Here is a 23,128-nt window from a genome sequence, read left to right on the forward strand (position 1 = left end):
ATATATGCTGTGGGGTCCAAATGTCTGAAACCACAAGTGAAAGTGCTACTATATTGCATTAATCTCATTTTATACAAATGGTTTCATTACAAATTATATTATCAGCTAATAATTTGAGTGAAAAGATGAATCCCAGAATCTGTGATCTCAGACTTTTGGACTCCAAATAATGTAGAACTGTCCCCGTCCATGCAAATTCACACAATTTTAATTCTTACATCCAAAAACAAGATCAAAAATTTTCACTCTATATACAGATATTACATACAATGTTTATACACATATTACATATTTTTTTACACAAGAAAAATATACATAAAAATGTAAACTTTTGTATACAAAAAAATTAAAATTAAAAATACCTTAGACAAATTAAAGACCAATAACAAAAGGTGACTAGATTATCCTATCAGTTTTAAAAACAGTTCTACAGTACATTCAGTGAGTACAGGAATCAGTCAGGTATCTGAACGCAGAGTGCAAGCAATGTGCCATCTGGAGTTTTCTCTGTGCAGTGGACCTGCTTTCGTTCGCACAGAACACACAGTAGTAACACAGTATAAACGTGGACCGCAAACAACACTACAGCTTGTTATAGTAACGAAACACCTTTTGCCACAACTGATGAATATTGGCAGGGAGAGTAACGAAAGAGGACTCTTGTTCACATGTATCAGGCTTTTGACAGAAAAAGTCATTTAGACCTGTGGTATATAGTACAGGCGAAAATGCAGCTAGAACCACAGGAGGGAATATAACCAAGAAAATTAACCATGTCTTGTCAGTACAGTACTCTTTGAGATTCTCTTCATTTGAGGACAGCTTTAAAAAATCATAGAGGATGCCTCAATTTGTGCAAAAACAAGTCATCGTGAAGTAATGGCAAAAACGAATGGCTCCAGCACACCCATGATCAATGTGGCACTCTCAATGGGCATCATTAATGAAACAACAGCAGAATGAATTTGTGTGAAATGGACCGAAACTAATTTTTATGTAAAATGTCCCATTGAATTGAATGCAATTTATGAAAGAGTGATTTTACAAATTATTTAATACAATCAACAATTTACATAAGAATGAAATGAATAGTTCGTAAAACAATTCTTATGTAAATTGTCGCACACTTAATAGTTCAATTAACCTTTCTTATGAGTTGTTGCATTGAATTGAATAGTTCGTAAAAGCAATGCAACATCTCACGTAAGAATGGTTTTATGATCTATTTATGTTTTGATAAGAATGATTTTACGAATGATGTGAAATTTACACAATAATGGTTTAACAAATTATTAAATTCAATATGACAATTTACATAAGAATGTAATTTTCGTAAAACCATTCTTAAGTGAATTGTTGCACTGAATTGAAAAGTTCACAAAAACAACGGAACAACTGATGTAAAAATGATAAGGTCCATGATTGTTTTACATTTAAACTATGATCTGTCTTTCAGCATCCACTAGCTGTTACCTTTTAATAGCTATCAAAAATACTGTCACACATGATCACAGACTCTTTGTCCAAATAAATGACACAGATACACAACATCAATCAATAAGTGATTAATCATGACAATTTTGATAGCTATTAAAACTACCAAACATTATATCACAAAATTTTCAGTTCCACCAAGTTGGTTGTAAATGACCAGTTTCTTTTTAAAAATCTCATATTTAGTCTTTTGCCACTCAACAAAACCCAATCTAGAGGTTTCTACTCTATAAATATATGTAATACTTAACAATATGTGAGATAATCTTTCAGTGTCTAAAATCTAACAAAAACCTTGGTTTTACTCTCATACCTTAAAAAATGTAATACAAATTTAATCCGAAGAGAACATTGGTCCCATGTGTCGTAAGGCTGACTGACGGTGGCTAAAAATGGCTGCGTTGAAACCTGAAACGTGTGTGGAAGTCTGGTGAAAAAAACAATCAGGTTGCACAAACCATTCTCCACTTAAGATTGCACCAAAGGTACCCACACCAAACACAGGGTCATTTCAGTTGATGTCAACTCTCCCTTCATATGCCAGCTCTACTGTACTCTGAAACCACAGAGGACTCTTATATTATAGTAACCAGCTGAGGCCACATTATGCTAAACATGTTAAGCACCATAAAGAATAACAGACATTTTAACCCATATATATATATATATGCCGATAATTTGACCTCAAAATGTAATTGTTGTTTTCTTTTTGCTGAATGAGTTCCATGTCAGTGTTTCTACAGTTTTAACGAGGTCTGAGTTGAGAACTTTGCTGTTAACAAACAGTTAAGCCATAAATGTAACTGTTTTAAAAGAATGAGATTTGGCTATTTGTAGCCCCAGGTTGAGGCTGCTGAGCCACACCTGAAGACTTGGTTGGGAGGCTCTGCTGATGAGATTATTGCTTTATTTAACCGAGCTGACCTTCTGATGTGAACAGCCCAGGTCAGGTCCACTGAGCTTGTGCAAAAACCCATGAAAGAGTCATACTGTTCAGTGCTATAGAAATGTCCTGATTACAAGTCGTACAGTGGATTTTCTTGAGACCCAAGTCCAAATCAATCTCAGAGATGTTCAGACCTGCCCTGTTCTCTGAGAGACAAATGAGTGAATTATGGGTGAAGTTGTGGAGGGTTGGGCTATTCCGGGGCTACCGTCTTAAAACTGCCTGAAAACTGTTTAACTGCAGTGCCACCATGATAGCATGTATCAGGCCATTTAGATCGTGTTTACACCTGGTATTAACATTTGGCTGTCAGACAATCCGTTAACACGTGGATGGTGCTAATACTGGTGTATGTGTATTTAGACGGGGTCCAGTTGTTTTTGGGCAGCAAATGCATGTGACCACATTGTATTTGCAGTGTAATTGCTAATGTATTCCAGACAACAAAGAAAGACTGCCTTCTCGCAATTATACATAACCATCTGATCAACATGTTTGAAAAGCCCATACATATACATCATGCACAAGACTTCACTGAAACATTTCAGTGTTCCTGAAATCAGGTGAAGCAAATAATCAAAAATTTTGTTAATATTGAGGAGCATTCTAAGTAGGCCTGTCGGTTATTTGAGATAACAGCAATTATTGTGCATTTCAAATTCCAATTATTTTTCTGTCCAAATAAGGGGATTTTAAGTGAATCTAGAAATTCTATGAACAGTGAGTTTTTGTGTCGCATTTTCCAGTGTTATTACATTATGTGAGCACCCCAAATGAACCCTGACTGTCTTGTGGACTATACTCAGAGCAGCTCCTCATAATTCTTTGTACAAAACAAACCCAGATGGGACTTGTGATAGGCCGAAATCGGTTGACATGCTGGATTGAAGCATCAGCATTTCCCTGGCATTACGTTACACTTCCGTCTTACCGGACAATTCGGAACAAGTATCATTAGGTGGACAGTGCCAGCGTTAAAATCAAAACCAGACATTCTTTTCATGTGGAATTCAAAGTGCCAAAAAATCACGTAAATGTGGCTTCACGATTGCTGTAGCAAAGTGGATAGCCACGATAAATATTGTGTATGAGGGTTTAAGAGATGAGGGTTTAATTGTCATTGCCCATTGCAATGAATACACAACCTATGGGGACTAGTTCTTTCAATTAGTCAACCTCCCAGTTACAGTTTGGGCAACATTTAATGTTACTCAAATTAGTGCTATTTAAGTGCATTTATATATTTGGAAGCAACAGTGTGCCAACTTTTTGTGCTTCATCAACCTGCAGTGGCACACTGACGTAATAATGTATGTAGTCATGAAACTCAATCACAAGTAGTAACAGGAAAAGCATTTGAGACACCAGGCAAAATGGCAATCTATCTCTGCTGACCACTTGTGATCGGATCACCAGAGACAAATGTTAATACCAGGTACCAAGGCCTTTAAAAGACTTGCACTGCTCTCTCTACAGCAAACACATATGCACCTACTAACACAAGGACTCCACAAAAAGCAAGTGAACCAAAAACTTGCTATTCTCATTTAAGGAATAATTATAAATAAGAAGTAAGTAATGACAGACTATGAGGCTAGGACAACTCTTGGGTCACTTCAACAACAAACAGAGAGGCTGTTGACAGGCCATGTACACACTGCAAGGTTTTGGGAGTGACAATCGTAATGAAATAAGGGAGTGAATTCCCTAAATGACTGTTCTCTAAGCCTTACTCATGAAACAAGTAGAACCAATGTGTGCGCAAATCATTCATTAATCCATTCTTGCGTAAATTGTCTATTAAATTCAATGGGAAATTTGAGGTAAAAATGGTTCTACCACCAGGACTCGCACTTGAACAAGGCTTTATATAGTAATACCATAGCAAGGTTTGGGTGTCTCAGCTGTAAATATGGAAATAAATATTGATTCCAGTTTAACTTATTAGGATGTTGTGGTCCACAGCAACCAGAAACCATTGACACAGGTGATATGCTTTTCATATATGCACGTTTAGCTGCTGCTTTTAAACAGCATGATATCTGTTGACCATAAAGTATTGGGTTCTACTAGTCCCTAGAGCTGGTGGGATCAGCCACAGTGGAGAGAGACAGACTGTATCAAAATATGTAAATGATTTAAGACACTGGGATTTACTAGCACCACAACTCAGACAAGCTGTCTGTCTTGAGAAAACAGAGCCATGCATTCACTAGTGGGTCGGGGGGTGCGTTTCCCCAAGTACGGTTGCAAGTTCCATCATTACCAACATAGTTCAACAATTGGTTGTTTCCCGAGACCACAGTTCTAATGAACATTCGCAAACAGCATCGCAAAGATGTGTGGTTGAAATGACAGCTTTCCACATGGTTAGAAGCATATTTTCTTGTTAGTTGTGGAGTTTTTTTTTTTACTTTTTGCATCTACCTCCTCCAAAAGCACATGAAGTTCAGTCTTTGAAAACTGTCATTTTAGACACGTTTCTTTCTTAGATGGCTTGTATTACGAGTGGACGTAATGCTTTTGAGTAAAATAAGCAACAGATGCACAACAATAAATCAATCGCCCTCACCGCCTTTTATTTAAGTGTTTTTAATCAAAACAAACATGATCTTTTCTTTGTGCAAACTTAGCTATCCATTTGATCTCTGCAGAAATTAGGCCTATTACTCCATGACCTGTGTAATGTTATTACAACATTAACAACACTGTTGAACCATTATTGAACATGGTTCGAATGGCGGATGTGTTGATTTGCGACATAGTTACTACGGTTTCGGGAAACATAGTTCGGGACATAGTTAATACAGTGTTGTGACTAGCTGGTTGGTTTTCTTCAACGATGCATCTCTAACAAACGCACCCCAGTTTGTTTCTGTACAAACTACATCAAAATATGGTTGTCACTACCTGAATTTGGTTGTAGAATGTGGTTGTCATTCCCATAAATAACTAATAAATTGAGTCCTGAAAATTTAAGGGAGTCTGTTCAGTTAAAGAATGCGATTGTCACCCTCGTTTATAACCAAACTCTGTGTTAACTGTGTGAACATGATGTTATTTAGTACTCTAAAACAGGGTTGACAACTGTATTTTGCTGCTGTGTGAACTAGGGGTGTTACGGTTCAAATTTCTCACGGTTCGTTTGTATCATGGATTTAGGGTCATGTTTTCAGTACAGTTCAGTACTTGAAATGTTCAGATAAAAAATTACAACTGCCAAATCTAAAGAAAGAATAATCAATTTGGTAACAAACACTTCAACACAGTTGCCCTTATGAAAAATCACCACAATTTTACTACAGTGACCATAGTTTCACCATGGTATTTTTTACTTAAAACCACAGTAACCATAAAATTAACCATTTAAATTTTTTCAAAACCATGGTTTCTACAGTCGTGGTTACTAAAATGCGAGTATAATAAACCCATGGCTAATTTTCGTTAGGGAATTTAACAATAAAATAATACCAAATAATACTCTCTAATTACCAAATCAACATTTTAACTTAAAGCTGAAGTATGTTATTTCTGCGACACTAGAGCCACCAAATGGAATTGCAAAACAATGTTTTCAAAACAGCTTTCTGAATACGCCCTCCTCCTGCCGTTGGTCAAACAAAGAGATAATCAATGGCGTCAGTTGGGGGGGGACTGAGTAACGTCGCTGGGGTGGGTCGCTCAAAACAAACAGTGGAATTTTCATAGCACCAAAGAGTGTGTACAGTTTACAGTTTTTGAGAAAAAAAGTCCTTATGAAAGGATTACTTATAGTTGTATATATTGTCTCTCAGCAAATTATCTTCTCCGCTTGCCATTTTCAACTACACACTAACGCGTGCAGAACTGTGATGTCATTAACTGATTTAACATACTAAAAGTTAATTGGACAGTAGTCTCTGTAGAAAGATGACGCATGTGAGACACATGCGGAGCATATCCATCTACAGGTTGTAACTATGCCTGTCTATTTGATGCTGTTTTCTTCACCAGACCATATGATCATGATGCGTCGTTAGACTTGAGATGAACCGCAGTGCAAATGCTTACCGGACTGTGGGTGGCGAACCGCATGGTTCGCTTTTTTACAGAGAACCGTTACACCCCTAGTGTGAACGTTTCCTATTTAGCTGCAGTGTGTAGGTGGCCACAGAGAATATGGTTAACCATGTCCAGAAGGACTCTGCTATTAGTCAAAGGGCTGTTTGTGATGGAGCATAATGATGTGTGAGGTGGGTCTCTCTATCTAGACTCAGTTGCTCTGAGGGAAGGGGGGTGTGGCAGCAGTGGCATTAGTGATCGTAAAGCCTGTAGGTGGTGCTGTCGAGCTATGGCTGGGCTGCAGGTCTTTGGGAATCCCGCTGTGGGAAGCCAGTTGGTGGCCGAAAGCTGCACTAAACTGCGGTAGCTGTAGTTTAGGTTGGGTTGTGGTGAGGAGGTCTCGAGAAGCGGGCGAGGATGAGGATGACGTGAGGCCAGTCAGACCCGACTGGGGAAGAGCGGAGAGAGCAGCGGTCGGCTGCAGGATCGTGGAGTGAGAGATGGAGAGCGGGGTAGAGAGAGAGGTGGAGAGGAGGTGACTTTCAGCACTGAGGAGATTCCCAAACTGTGCCGGGTCTGTGAGCGACAAGGGGAGGTTATTCCAGGAGGTGCGTGGAGGCCCTGGAGCTCCACTCAATGGCACCTCAAGCAAAAGAGGAGGGTCGGTTTGATAAGAGGCACCATGTGGGGGAGAGATGTGGTCCCTGTAGGGCGATGACACATGCTCACTGCTGTAATGACTACCTGGTGGGGAGGGGTCGGACTTGGGAGCCTGGGAAAGCATTTGTTCTGTTAATCCACTCGTAGGCCCTGTGGTGCTGCTCTGAGTAGGTTGAGAGGAAGTGGAGGTGGTGAAATGATGGTCTAGTGGGGTGTGGAGAAGGTTTCCCTCCAGTTCTAAATTGGGAAAGGTCTCAGAAGCCATGCGGCCATTAAGAAGGTCTCCGATGCCTGTCGCTGTGACCCCCGATCCAGAGAATACGGCCATGGTGCGGTGGTCGACTCCATCTGCGGGGGTCAGTTCACCCATTGAAGACAAACACACCAGGGATTCGGGATATGAGCCCATTGCCTGCAGGGCTCTGACCAGTTCTTCTGCCTCTTCTGTGGTGGGAAGCAACTCTCCGTTCTTACCTGGATCCACAAATAAATGTCAGAATAGATGCAAAAATACCAACTAGATTTTTAAATTTTTTGATGTGAGTGGTGCTTGCCTGTGTAAAACTTGCCACCATGATGCTATGATGTTGTGGGCGGTTGCTTGGGCATAACTGTGGTTGCTTACTGGCCCAATTTAAAAGCGCCAACACTCAAGTCTCTGATACAGTATTTTGGTCTCTAGATAGGGGTCCTTTAATGCAAGTCTATAAAATGTTATCCCCCTTTATTGTCAGATTACTTAGAAAAGTAATAGCACACCAATCATCAACAAAGCCACATGGTTTGCGATATGAATTAATGTCCGTAGCACAAACTGTGCAAGACTTATGCTCCAAAGTTTCATATTTAGGGTTCAAGGTTTGTTCCTTATCCTAACTACTAGTTCAAGTGATGCTTGTCTTGGCTAGCACCACTAAAAAGCACCCACACAAACACACTCACTGTACAGAATCTAATGAGAACATACCCTCAAAGAGGTCAAAATCCTGAAGATCATCGGGTAGTCTGGGCAGCACGTCAGAGAAATCTTCCTGATTCAGCTCAAGATCATTAGGAATGTCAGGCATTTCATTTGTGATGTCATCAGGAAGCTCGCCTGCACTGAGCTCTGGGGTAGACGGACTCCTGCGAGACCAACAGACAGACAGACATCAGATGTGGAAGACGTTAACCAATACAATATACGTATACTGAATTTCTTGCTTTACTGTGGTGTTAACAAACCTCAGCATTCAATGAGGGGAAGGAAAATGTGTTCCTTCAAATGTGTTTGTCGACAGTTTAACTAACTTTATCTAATTTGGTCAGCAAGATTCTTTTCAAACTGTTGCTCCTTAATAACAGAACTGAAAGCGAAAACTTACTACAGAAGAAGACCCGCTAGAGTGCTTCTTGCAACAATGCTGAGAATTCTATGCTTATTTGCAGTGCATTATGAATTGTGTTAAGCACGTTTTGAATAAAAAATAGAAAAAATTTAGTGGCTGTGGGGTGGACACCTGACGTGGGCATGGTGAGCGGGCAGTGTGAGGGAGGAGGGCATTGGCAGGTTGCCCTGTGGCACAGCAGGGGGAATGGGCTTCTGTGGTCTGCGCGGGCCTCGCCTCTTCTTCTTCTTTTTGTGTTTCTTGGTCAGTGCGGGCGGTTTGGTCTTCTTACGTGGGCGTCGTTGTTGCTGCTGCTGACTGCGTCTATTACCGTCCCCACGTAGGAAATTATCCTGCCACACACGGAATCACATATAACACTTAGTGGCTGTTTACACAGGACATGTTTTTGCATTCCACTGCATTTAATTCGCTATGCAAGTTTGCACTAGATATATATATATATATATATATATATATATATATATACACACACCGATCAGCCACAACATTAAAACCACCTGCCTACTATTGTGTAGGTCCCCCTCGTGCCGCCAAAACAGCACCAACCCACATCACAGAATAGCATTCTGAGATGCTATTCTTCTCACCACAATTGTACAGAGCGGTTATCTGAGTTACCATAGACTTTGTCAGTTCGAATCAGTCTGGCCATTCTCTGTTGACCTCTCTCATCAACAAGGCATTTCCATCCATAGAACTGCCCCATTACTGGATGTTTTTTGTTTTTGGGACCATTCTGAGTAAATTCTAGAGACTTCTGTGTGAAAATCCCAGGAGATCAGCAGTTACAGAAATACTCAAACCAGCTCGTCTAGCAACAACAATCATCCATGCGATTATATAACCAGCCAATCGTGTGGCAGCAGTGCAGTGCATAAAATCACTCAGAGCTTCAGTTAATGTTCACATCAACCATCAGAATGGGGAATAAATGTGATCTCAGTGATTTGGACCATGGCATTACTGTTGATGCCAGATGGGCTGGTTTGTGTATTTCTGTAACTGCTGATCTCCTGGGATTTTCACACACAACAGTTTCTAGAATTTACTCAGAATGGTGACAAAAACAAAAAAAACATCCAGTGAGCAGCAGTTCTGCTGATGGATAAGCCTAGTTGATGAGAGAGGTCAACAGAGAATGGCCAGACTGGTTCGAACTGACAAAGTCTACGGTAACTCAGATAACCACTCTGTACAACTGTGGTGAGAAGAATAACATCTCAGAATGCTATTCTGAGATGCGGGTTGGCGCTATTTTTGCAGCACGAGGGGGACCTACACAATAATAATAAATAATAATATAAAATAATAATAAATATAATAAAATATAAAATAATAATAAAGAAAAACCCCACAGATAAATAGCATCTCTTTATAAGTCGAACTGACAGAGGTTGTATTCCGCAGGCACGAGAACCCGGGAGCAGCCACCCGACTTCCCTTTAGATGATCAGATGTTAAGACGGGACCTCATGATCTACGCATCGTATATAAGGACTTTTCAACCTCTGCTGCCTTGTGCTTCACAGAAACCTGGCTGAGTGAAGCCATTCCGTGTTTGAACACAGCGCTGCAACAGCTGGCTGATCAAATCGCAGACACAGAACAACAATACCCGGACTCAGTTATTATTATTCTTGGGGATTTTAACAAAGCAAATCTCACACGTGAACTGCCCAAATACAAACAGCACATTACATGCCCAACCAGAGACAGAAATATACTGGATCACTGCTACACAACAATAAAGGATGCATATCGCTCTGTCCCTAGAGCAGCTTTGGGACTCTCTGATCACTGTCTGGTTCATCTTCTTACAACCTACAGGCAGAAATTAAAATCAACCAAGCCAGTAGTAAGGACTGTAAAGAGATGGACCAATGAAGCAGAGCGGGAACAACAAGTCTGCTTTGACTGCACTGATTGGAGTGCTTTTGAGGCTGCAGCCACAGACCTGGACGAGCTCACAGATACTGTTACATCACATATCTGTTTCTGTGAGGATAAGTGCATTCCTACTAGGACTTAATTAAAGTTCAACAATGACAAACCGTGGTTTACAGCAGAGCTCAGGCAGCTTACAGGGGTGGGGATAAAGTCTTGTACAATCAGGCCAGGAAAACACTGAACAAGGAAATCAGAATGGCTAAAAGAAGATACTCTGAGAAGCTGGAAAACAAGTTTTCAGCTAACGACCCTGCATCAGTGTGGAGTGGCATGAAACAACTCACAAATTACAGGACTCCTACCCCCAACCCTGTGGTGGATCAACAACTGGCTGACGACCTGAATGTGTTCTACTGTAGATTTGAAAGGCCCAATCTCACACCCCACACCCACTCTGAACTTCACTTCCAACACCTCCTGCAACCCCCCTCCTTCGCCCTCCTGCTACTCAACCTGCACTTAAGATCTGTGAAGATGATGTGAGCCGCGTCTTTCAGAAACAAAAGACGAGGAAAGCTTCAGGCCCAGATGGCATCTCACCAGCGTGTCTTCGATCCTGTGCTAACCAGCTGGCCCCCATCTTCACACAGATCTTCAATAGATCACTGGAGCAGTGTGAAGTCCCATGCTGCTTCAAACGCTCAATCATTATTCCTGTCCCAATGAAACCAAAAATCACAGGACTTAATGACTACAGACCTGTCGCCCTGACGTCTGTGGTCATGAAATCATTTGAGAGACTGGTGTTGGCCCACCTGAAGAACATCACTGGACCCTTTCTAGATCCCCTTCAATTTGCTTATCGAGCAAACAGGTCTGTGGATGATGCAGTCAACATGGGATTGCATCATATCCTGCAACATCTGGACAGACCAGGGACATATGCAAGGATCCTTTTTGTGGACTTCAGTTCGGCTTTCAACACCATTATCCCAGCTATACTCCAGAATAAATTACACCAACTCTCTGTTCCCATGTCTATCTGTCAGTGGATTAGCAGCTTTCTGACAGACAGGCAGCAGCTTGTGAGACAGGGGAAACTCACTTCCAGCACCTGTACAATCAGCACTGGTGCCCCCCAGGGATGTGTGCTCTCCCCACTACTCTTCTCCCTCTACACCAATGACTGCATCGCCAAGGACCCCTCTGTCAAGCTCCTTAAGTTTGCAGACGACACCACTGTCATCGGCCTCAACCGAGATGACGATGAGTCTGCATACAGAAGGGAGGTTGAACAGATGGCTGTCTGGTGCAGTCAAAACAACCTTGAGCTGAACACGCTCAAAACGGTGGAGATGATTGTGGACTTTAGGAGAAACATCCCAACACTGACCCCCCTCACCATTCTAAACAGCACTGTGGCAGCAGTGGAGTCATTCAGGTTCCTGGGCACTACCATCTCACAGGACCTGAAGTGGGAGACCAACATTGACTCCATTGTGAAAAAGGCCCAGCAGAGGTTGTACTTCCTTCCCCAGCTGAGGAAGTTCAACCTGCCACAGGTGCTGCTGATACAGTTCTACTCAGCAGTCATTGAGTCTGTCCTCTGCACTTCAATAACTGTCTGGTTTGGTTCAGCTATGAAATCAGACATCAGAAGACTACAAAGGACAGTTCGGACTGCTGAGAGGATTATTGGTTGCCCCCTGCCCCCCCTTCAAGAACTATACACTTCCAGAGTGAGGAAAAAGGCTGGAAAAATCACTCTGGACTCCACTCACCCTGCCCATTACATTTTTGAACTGTTGCCTTCTGGCCGACGCTTCAGAGCTCTGAGCACCAGAACCGTCAGGCACAGGAACAGTTTTTTCCCTCAGGCTATCCATCTCATGAACAGTTAAATTGACCCATTGAGCAATAACTATGTGCAATACACAGTTTAGTCTTTTTTCTATTTATCCAACCTCTTCTGCCATTTCATTCCTCTGGGGAAAAAAACCAAAAACATTTGCACTGTACATAACAGATAACAGATTTGTATTAGACTGCACTATGTATGTGTATGTGTGTATGTATGTATGTGTGTATCTGTGTGTGTATGTACGTATGTGTATAACTATTTTTTTATTTTGTATTATTATCTATGTCTTGCTGCTGTTTTTTAATAGTTTTTGTATTGTTGTGCACTGGAAGCTCCTGTCACCAAGACAAATTCCTTGTATGTGTAAGCATACTTGGCAATAAAGCTCATTCTGATATCACAGGATTTGGCCTTTTTTTAATCAGAAGCACCTGCTTTAAGAAATTGTGTGTAACAGTTTTTCATATTCGGTTTATGTTTCACAAATAAAAACAAAACAATAAACAGCTTTTAGTCTGTGAGCAAATCAACATGCCTGTTGTATTCTATTCATTTTTTAACGTTAGCAGCTAACTATCTGTGTGTATTTCTAATATTTGCAACCCTCTTCGCAATGGATTTATTATTCGGTTCACTGACTGAATGTTTTTACTACGAGTGTGATGACACGTAGAGTTTGTTAGAATAATAATGTTATGATGGAAATGCATAAAGAACTTAGTAAGAAAAATACTCTGAATTGGCCACTTTAAAACACCACTACCATCTCTATGACTGATATTTTCATCTGGTTGGGTGTAAGCATATGCGTTTCGGTGTGCGTATGTTTGACCGGCCGACATCGATTACGTATACACCGCTGAGCCAAAACATTCCTGCCTAATATGCAGTTGGTCGTCCACGTGCCGCCAAAACAATGCCAACCCGCAGATGCATGGACTCTACAAAACCCCTGAAGGTGTCCTGTGGTGTCTGGCACCAAGCAGCAGATCCTTCAAGTCCTGTAAGTTGCGAGGTGGAGCAGCTGTGGATCGGACTTGTTGGTCCAGCACATCCCACAGATCCTAAATCGGTTTGAGATCTGGGGAATTTGGAGGCCAAGGCAACATCTTGAACTCTTCATCATGTTCCTCAGACCATTCCCGAACAATGTGTGCAATGTGGCAAGGCACATTATCCTGCTGAAAGAGGCCACTGCCATCAGGGAATACCACTGCCATGAAGGGGTGTACCTGGTCTGCAACTATCTTTAGGTAGGTGGAACGTGTCAAATTGATGTCCACATGAATGGCCGGACCCAGGGTTTCCCAGCAGGACATTGCCCAGAGCATCACACTCCCTCCACCCTTTGTTGTCTTCCTACAGTGCATCCTGGTGCCATCACTTCCCAGGTAAACGGTGCACATGTATATGGCCATCCACGTGATGACTCATCGGACCAGGCGACCTTCTTCCACTGCTCCAAGGTCTAGTTCCGACTCTCGCGTGCCCATTGTAGGCGCTTTCGATGGTGAACAGGGGTCATCATGGGCACTCTGCCCGGTCTGTGGCTACGCAGCCCCATACGTAGCAGGTTGTAATGCACTGTGTGTTGAGAAACATTCCTCCCGTAACCATCATTACAACCTTCTGTTGGTTCGGACCAGATGGGATGGCCTTCATTGCCCTTGCGCATCGATGAGCCTTGGACACCCAACCCCCTGTCACCGGTTTGTGGTTTGTCCCTCCTTGGACCACTGTCAGTAGGTACTCACCACTGCTGACTGGGAGCACCTCACAAGCCTTGACGTTTCAGAAATGCTCTGACCCAGTCGTCTGGCCATAACACTTTGGCCCTTGTCAAAGTCACTCAGGTCTTTAATCCTGCCCATTTCTCCTGCATTTAACACATTGACTATGAGAACTGATTGTTCACCTACCATCTAATCTTCCCAGACCTTGACAAGTGGCCTTAGGAGATGATCAACATTATTCGCTTCACCTGTGAGTGATCATAATGTTTTGGCTCATCAGTGTAAATAATGTAAATATGTCACTTTAGACTTAAAAACAAACAAATGAAAATACAGTAGTTGTTTTTGACCGCAAGACCTCATGCTGTCTGTATGCTTCATAAAATTCTGTGCTGTCCACATATGTGATGTCGAAACCTCCCTTTTTATGTCATCACTATAAGTGGTATCTCACCATTTTCTTGGCATGTTCGTCACAGAGAGGTGTCTGGTGAGTTATGTCAAACACAGGAACAGAGCACTGCTGTCCATCAGCAAAGCGTGCAGTACAACTGGAGAACAGCTGCTGAGAGCGATTCAGTAGCATATCTGCACAGACATGCCGTCAAGAACCAAAACTCACAACCAGAACACATCTACTTGTTACTTTGCAATGGCTTTGTTCACATTGACAAGCAAAATCCAAATATTTTAACATGAACGACTCGCTATGTCTTTTTGTGGTCTGGGTTACACAATTTAACAAAACCAGTGAATCAGAAAAGTCACGTCATTTTTATTTGTATAGCACTTTTCACAGTACACAGAATTTCAAAGCATTTCAAGTCATTCAAAATGTGTGCAGTGTGAACAAAGCCTTTGGCTTCATTAAGCATATCCTCCAAAATATATGTGGCACTGTACAGGCCTGTGATCTCAAACCATCATTTTAGCAACCCTGATCCTTAAGCATCAGGCAACTAAAAACACATTTATTTATTTGTAGATTGTGTATGTTAAAGGATACGTTGAACACAGTGGCGTGAAAATGGCAAAGCTACGTTGCAGCAGCTTTGACCCTTGGTGATTCCAGTACACATTGTCCTTTCATACTTTGGTGGTACTGCAGACCTTGAACTGCAAAAAAATATATTGATTTATACAATCACATCAAAAGAAACACAAACATCCTGTCACAAACACATCTAAACATGCACATAATCCCTCTAAACATGATGACTGAACACACCAGGCTGAGGTCTGTGAGCACTTGCTGAGCCGCTGAATGAGTTGTGCAGTACAGTCGGGGTCTTTGCTTGCAGCATGGAGCAGAGCTTTTCGGAAGGCATATCGGTATCTGCTGTGACGGGTGGCTGCCCTGTCCTGTCTGCACAGGTGTCTATACCTCTCCTGCAGGTATGTACACAGCTGTGCCAGACGTGCCCGTCGGGACAATGGTTTTTCATCTGAAGAGCTGACACAACACAATACAAAATAAATCCATCTGGGAATTACAGCATGCTTGCTTTGTCTCTAAAACAACTGTTGACTACTCTCAGATTAAACTCAATTTACTAAGTGAATGAATTTCTAACCTGTAAAAAGGACTTCCTTCCTGTATTCTCCAGGCTTGAGGCAATAAAGGAACAATCTCCTCTGTATCTTCATCATCTGTACTGTCTTCAGACCAGTCTAGCCCTAATCAGACACATACATATATTATCAGATATCCAAAACATGACTCCACACAGTGTTGCGTATTAATGGATGGCAGGTAATCTGGATCATGTTATCAGATTACAAAAAAATAATGTCCTTGTAATTACAATGTCCTTAACCTAATACATTTTAAATCAGATTTCTTAAAAAACATGCAATAACTAATCCAAAGTAATCAGATTAGATTACCTAAAAGTTAAATCTAAAAGATTACATTACTGAATAGACTTAGTCGTGTAACTTATTTCAGAAGTAATCTACCCAACACTGACTCCAGAGAAGTGGACGCTCAATATGGGTTTTCCAATGGTAGTATTTTACACGTTTACTCAAAATTAACTTAAAAATATCTGAAATACAACAAAGTGCATTATCCATTGACAAGGTTGTTGGTGGATTAAAACAACAGGATTGGGAACCGAGAACCGGTTCTTGTTCAGAACCGGTTCCATTTTTTAAAAATACAGAAACCATATGATTTTCAAGACTTTTGGTTCCGTTAACGATTCTCACATGTGCAATTTTCCACCAATGCAGGCCGAACACTGTTCTAAAATACTCTAACAGTGTTTCTTGCAGCGCATTTCAGTGGCAGTGCTGCCCTCTACTGAATCTACACCTTAAATAGTGGTCGACCGATATATCGCCGAGGCCAATAAATCAGATGATAAATTTTCCCGTTTGGCCGATTTGTTTCTTAAGGCCACGAGGGCGCCGAGAAGTTCTTTTTTTGTTACGTGCCATTGTGTTACTACAATAATAGACTGCCGTGCAACACAGTCTCATTGAAATGGTCAGCATATAGACACATCTCATCTCATAATGTTAAAGTGCTCGTGTGTTTCACTCTTCCTCTCTCACCTCAACAATTCTCTGTAACTTTTTACTGTCTTGTCTAATGATAAAAAGGCAAATATCAATTAAACTAATATCATATACCATCTGCAAACATGCGGAAACCTTGTTTAAAACAGATGTAATAAACAAACCTCACAAAACTGGAGCAAATCCAGCATCCTGTGAAGCGCTCGTATTTCTTCCTCTAAAGGACATATACTTTCAGCCTCTCCTCAACAGTTCCCTGTAACATTTAACTTTCTTGTCTAATGATAAAAAGGCAAATATCATACTTCTTTCATATTTCGTGTGCAAATATGTGGATGTCTCATTTAAACAGATGTAATTCACAAACCTCACGAAAATCCAGCCTTTTCTTACCGTCGAGCGCTCATCTAATAATATTCTCCTCTAAAACTCATATTCTATCAGCCAGAATCAAAACTTCAGGATCAGGATCAAAAGTTCCTCTCATTTACAAATCAAGTCTCTCTGTGACAATCTAAGCAGGTGATCCAGAGTAAATAAAGTGCTAAATAAGAGTTCATTCTTTTTTAGCAATTTTATTTTTACTTTATTTACTATATTAAATTTTGTGATATATTGGTATTGAATCGGCCTATCGGCCACCCTGCTCTCTGGATATCGGCATTGGCCATTAAAAAAAAACCATATCAGTCGACCACTAATCTTAAAACACACAGAGCGCCCAGTGTATTTATTTCCACATGAATGACTCTGAGTCGGTTCTTTGAATGAATGAGTTAATAAAATATGTTATCACATGTCTTGCTTGTTTAGATTTTTTATTTAATATATAGTTAGAATCGATTGTTGGATTGCATTTACGCCTTTTATAAGAACTGTATTAAATTTCCTTCTTATTTGTTATATCTGCTCTGTAAAAATCTGAAATGATCTCATAATTTAGCAACAGGCTGCTGAAGAAAGTAAATGCAATAAGTCTTCAAATTACTAATGATTCCCATTACTAGAGCATAATTACCACATTGTTTGATGAATTACTATAGTTACAGTATGTTCAGTGTTGCACACCAATTCAAATATATTTGCTGTACGATAATGTTTTGAGACTCATTTATCTTCTGTTTAGTGTTACTGTTCATAATGAGTGTGGAGGCGCCATACCGAGATGTGGGAACAGGTCTCCACGCTCTCTCTGTCTTTGAGTGTAAAGTTGCACGAGGTGCTGCAGTCTGAGCAGGCAGACGGGGGGTGCTGTAAAGGCAGCGGGCCGCATGGCCACAAAGTGGCGCTGAGGGCAGTCCTGGGCAGCAGGCGAGTGAGGAGAGGCAGTAGGGAGAGGTCTCCGGATGACTGGCTGGTTCTGAGCCCCTGCTGACGGGAGCAGGCCAGACAACACGGAAGGGCCGGTCTGAGGTGGAGCTGGCTTGCATAGCAGAGTCTGCACCGCACCATGTTGGATGTAGGGGGTGCAATCTGCATGTTGGAGGGGCTGGACAAGCCTCGATGAGGGTTGGGGTGGAGGTAAAGGTGGTGGTGGTGGAGGTGGTTGTGGCAAGTGCGGGGAGGTTGGAAGCGTGCAAGGTTCTGTGACGGCGCTAAAATGCTCGATATCTGACTGAAGGTGCTCAGGGTCCCGGGCAGTCACCCTCAGGCCGATCACTGGCCTACCAGGCGGCTTCCTCGTACTGGAGCTTTTCTGCGCCACGCTCTCCTCTCCCTCCGTTTCCTCCTCGTAGAAGGCAAAGGGGTCGAGGAGGTCAGAGTCGCAGAGGGGCAGGGGGGTGAGACAAGAGCAGGGTGGAGACGGGGGGAGGCCGTCTAGTCCGTTAGAGTCTCTAAGAGCCAGAGAGGGAACGGTGATGTTCAGAGCAACGGACTCGACATGAGCACGGGCACGCACCTCCTCGAGAGCATCCTGCTTCTTCTTACGCTCCTTCTTAGGGATGAAGCCCAGCACCTGTAGGTGGCTGTTACAGTATCTGCCAAAGAAAATTTAACAATGTTTTACTCAAATCACACATATCAACATATAGACGACATATTTTAAACAGTTAGGCATGAACTGATGGATGCCAAGGCAACTGCAGCCAATTGACTAATGCTTTTAACTGAGGTCCCAAAATGTATCTAATTCCAGAAAAAAGTTTTCAATGCTTTGTTTCATTCATTCTCACGTCCGGGAAAAGTGCATGCTCTCTGACTGATTTCAGGCCAGGACAGACCTAACCACACATAAACACTCTAGAGCTGCAACTAAGGATTATTTTGATAAATGACTAATCTAATGATCATTAGAATGCTTAATCAATTATTTGTGCTCTTACATTTTCTCCAAAATGATCCCGTGGGATCAAACAACAATTCGGCAATGAAAATATTTGTCGTCAACATTGTTGACTATTCGTTGTGGCCTTAACCAACTCAACTAAGAATTCACAAACAGTAACACAAATGTTATACATGTTTGATGCAGTTTGACAATCAAGAGTAACATCTCACAACAGCCTGTATGGCACCGGAGTGCTAAAATTCGGATGTAATCAGCTCGGTTTCCTCTCATTGTGCAGCTCTCACCTTCTCTCTTCTGCTTTGGGGATGGGGTTGGTGCATCGCTGACTGTTGTACTTGGCCACATATTCACACTGTTTAAACGGAGCAGTTTTGTCCTCCAGAACATGGCGAATGCAGAAGGCATATCCGTTCAATCTGCGCTGCTTGCAGAGTTTTGGGCTGTAGGAGCACAGCGGCTTATTATCCACCTCTGAGAAATGGATGTGTTTACCTTCATACATCACGTGTTTCTGGTCCCTGAGAACATCAGCTGATCAGAGGGAGAAAAATCAGTTGGTGTGTGTGTGTAAATAACAACATTATTCCACATAAATTACACATAATACGAAATGTGGACACATTGAATCACTGCTTTACAACATAGCTAGTGTTCCCAAATGTATTTGGACACTTAAAACCAAAAATGCATGAATGTCATTAAATACGATTTAAAAAAAAATATCAAACCAAGCAGCATCTGATGATGTTAGGGAATCCGCACCACTTCACTTTTTGCATCGCCTTTTAACCAACTGGTCCCAAGGTGATTTTTAGTGGATATGTGAAGTCAGCAAACACAGGTGTAGTTCATTACATTAACTATGGACAAGTTCCACTAATTTCTGACAAAAAGAATGTGTCAATCCTTTTTGTCTTCATTTTGAACAGTATATCTATTGTTTTATCATTTCATAGCAATACCTGAAGCATGCCTGCGCTATCTTTCCATTTGGTTTGACATTTTATCTAATCCAATTACACTCATACATTTAAGTGTGGCTTAAGTGTCAAAATACATTTGGGGCCACTGTATATACATAATTACAATATACATTTTAACACTTAATAAATTATGTATAATATGTAATATCAAATAGATCACTTGGGATGTCATAAAATTTCAATATATCGATTATTGATTGGCACATTATTTTATCAATATTTTTTTGAGGCATAGATATATTAAAATTAGCTGCCATTTAAATTAGAAGCCCAATTTCTGTGCTTTCCAATTCACTCAGTTGGCCTTCTGTTTAAAAGTCTGGTGTAATAGCTTTGGGAGACCACAAGGGGGCGATGCAACATTCACTGAAGCTGGTCGCGGGTAGGAAAAGCACCGGTATCACACACACAGGGAGCTGATGCGGCGCAGCAGATGGCAGTCCAAAGTTACGAAGGTTCTTTTTTTACTTCTTCAAGACTGAACAAAGTGACGATGAGTTTGCAGGTTAGTGTATGAAACTGGTGTAACTGCACAAACTGAACGATTAAAAATGACGACGCTTATTATGCAATTTCTCTGTATGTAGCCCTTGAATAGGTTTGACCTTGAATAGGTTTCATTCAAACTGTCAAACCACAAAACGAAATACCGTAACTGAAAATACATTGTGTAAGCTATACGAAAGATACCTATATACAAACTATGCGAGTTGCACTCTTGTGGCGCTGCAGAATTTTGACGGTGAGTGTTGGCGGTGTGAGCATACTTTTGTAGAAAATAAATGTTCTGAATTTTAAAATGCGGCATGTTGTCGTCAGACATGTCCAGTATACGACCGCCTTTAATTTACCCTGCCGCTCAATATTTACCAACGTTGTGTTGAGAAATATGTTTGACAAGCAGCCCTAGTTATATCTGAAAAAAAAAAAAAAAAAAATATATATATATATATATATATATATATATATATATATATATATATATATATATCCTGACATATATTGATAATCATTGGGAAAATATTCAGATTATCAATGCATGAACAAGGCAACAATCGCAAGCCTATAGGGCACACACTTCATGAATTGTGACAGAGCTCTACAACATTGACAGCATATCATAGTTTTTTTTGGGGCAGTTGTGGCTCAGCGGTTAAGGCTCTGGGTTACTGATCAGATGGTTGGGGGTTCAAGCCCCAGCACTGCCAAGATGCCACTGTTGGGCCCCTGAACAAGGCCCTTGACCCTATCTGCTCCAGGGGCACCGTATCATGGCTGACCCTGCACTCTGACCCCAGCTTAGCTGGGATATGTGAAAATAAGAATTTCACTGTATATGTGCGATAAATATAATTATAAAACATTTTAATTATAGTTACATCAACCTTGTGTCCTGGTTTAATGTCTGAACTAAATGGCAAGCCTGAGTCAAAGCTAGTTGATGTGGTTATAGGTTAACTAGAAGATCTCAAAACAAAGATTATAGAGGCAAGAGGAACCAAAACAAACAGACAGTTAACAATCAAAAAAGTGATGTCTATTGCGTCCTAAGCTTGCAACCTATAAAATAAATGTGCTCTGATCAATAGGATGATACCTTTTACCAGACAATAATGTAATTTAGCTAATCAAATGAACTACCCTTAAAACAAGCACCAAGGTGGTAACATAGTACAGTCGTGCTGTTATCAGATTGTTTTGCCATGGTACTTTTATATATACCATGGGACTTCATAATTAGCATTTAATTAGCAAAATATTGTAAATGTATAAAAACAAACATGAAAATACTGATAATATTTATTAACGTTACATTGAATTTAAATTATATAAACTACCTACATACATAATATCTGGACCTACATACTCTGTCAACTTAATTTTAGAATTATATTTCAAATGGTAAGCACATCTTTTTTTAATAACTGTTCATAAGTTGTGTTAAATAAACATCGCTGTCAACCAATCGATACGCTAAATAAATAAAAAAATAAAATAAAAAACACCATATTTAGCCAGAAATTAAGCTCATTTAACCATGTGATATCATAAATATATAATGCATTAGTTTAAACTCGGTCATGTGTTTACTTTGAGTCTCTAGATGGTAAAGTATCACATTAAATCGATATTTGACCCATTAGCTGTGATGCTAAAAACAAACCCAGGAAACACAAACAGTGACGTGCCACTGCTCTCATTTTAACTTTAAAACGATAAAACACACATTTATGAGATAAAAATTCACGGACAAAGATTCGTATTTTATGATTTGATTTTTACAAAGACGTGAAGCTTGTGTAAACTAATCGGCGTAAATGTGGCTATAAACAATGCGAACGAGGCCCGTTAAATCAGGCCGTGATAGCGGAGCGCTAATTTTCGTTAATATCGAATTAATATTCGTTTAACTTAAATGCGTTTGCGAATATCGCTGATAAAATAAAACGGAGAACATCTGAAGCTATTGCAGAGCTACTAAGTTAAGAAATGGCGAAAGTAAAACAACACGTATTCTTCATGCACATTCTGAGCCAATGTAAACATCGGCCTACTGAGAATGCTAAGTGTCCGAGTGGCGCGGTAACGGGGTCAGGGCGATCAGTACCCGTGTACGGCGGTAATCGAGCCCGCGGAGACCGCTTACCTGCAGTGGGTTCAGCCTCTGCGAGGTTTCACTCCGGACAGACTGTACAAACGCCCCAAATCGTTAACTGCACCGAATATTCATCGGAATTCCTTATGCTACGGAATACTATTCCCTGCTGAGGTCGTGAACCGTTAAACCGATCACAAATGTGGTTTAGATATTACGTTATCTTCTGCTCTCATTGAACAGATCTGCGGGGGTTTAGAGTTCAGTGCTTGGCAGAGTAACAGCACCACCACCGGCACTGCGGGAACATGACAGCCGCTCCACAACCATGATGAACTACAAAACACCATAATAACAGCACAATTACCAAATTACTAAAATATCTACAGACAGTGCATAGTGACGTTTTTGGGTACAGCAGTAGAGTGGGAATTCAGGAACTGGGAATCTGTTTGATATACTGTAGTACATGTGTGGTAATGTAGCATTGCTGCAGTTTTTAATAACTGTAGCATAAATAGTTTGCCCAGCACATATTCAAACCTTTATTACAAATGAGAAGGGAAAAGTTTACTCTAGATCAGTGGCTGCAGCAGAATTCATGCTACATTGCAGCCGATCAGAGTATACATTAATGCATAAGGACAATGTCTTGATTTCTGAAATAATTGTACTTTTTCAAAAACAAATAGTGTGGTGGTGGCATAGTGGGCACATACCTGG

General features: G+C 40.9%; 1 protein-coding gene across 1 annotated transcript; it reads right to left on the reverse strand.

Moving 5' to 3' along the window:
- Window positions 1-196: 196 nt before the first annotated feature.
- Window positions 197-22,682, reverse strand: LOC127447261 (INO80 complex subunit D-like). The gene is made up of 10 exons (XM_051709027.1): window positions 22,457-22,682; window positions 19,111-19,357; window positions 17,698-18,515; window positions 15,588-15,690; window positions 15,242-15,466; window positions 15,020-15,129; window positions 14,468-14,601; window positions 8,641-8,861; window positions 8,109-8,266; window positions 197-7,615 (listed from the first exon to the last, which is right to left on the reverse strand). The coding sequence occupies exons 2-10, from the start codon at window positions 19,326-19,328 to the stop codon at window positions 6,693-6,695; spliced, it is 2,910 nt and encodes a 969-aa protein (XP_051564987.1). The 5' UTR covers window positions 19,329-19,357; window positions 22,457-22,682; the 3' UTR covers window positions 197-6,692.
- Window positions 22,683-23,128: the final 446 nt, after the last annotated feature.

Source organism: Myxocyprinus asiaticus, chromosome 10 (genome assembly GCF_019703515.2).
Source record: "Myxocyprinus asiaticus isolate MX2 ecotype Aquarium Trade chromosome 10, UBuf_Myxa_2, whole genome shotgun sequence".
NCBI lineage: Eukaryota > Metazoa > Chordata > Actinopteri > Cypriniformes > Catostomidae > Myxocyprinus > Myxocyprinus asiaticus.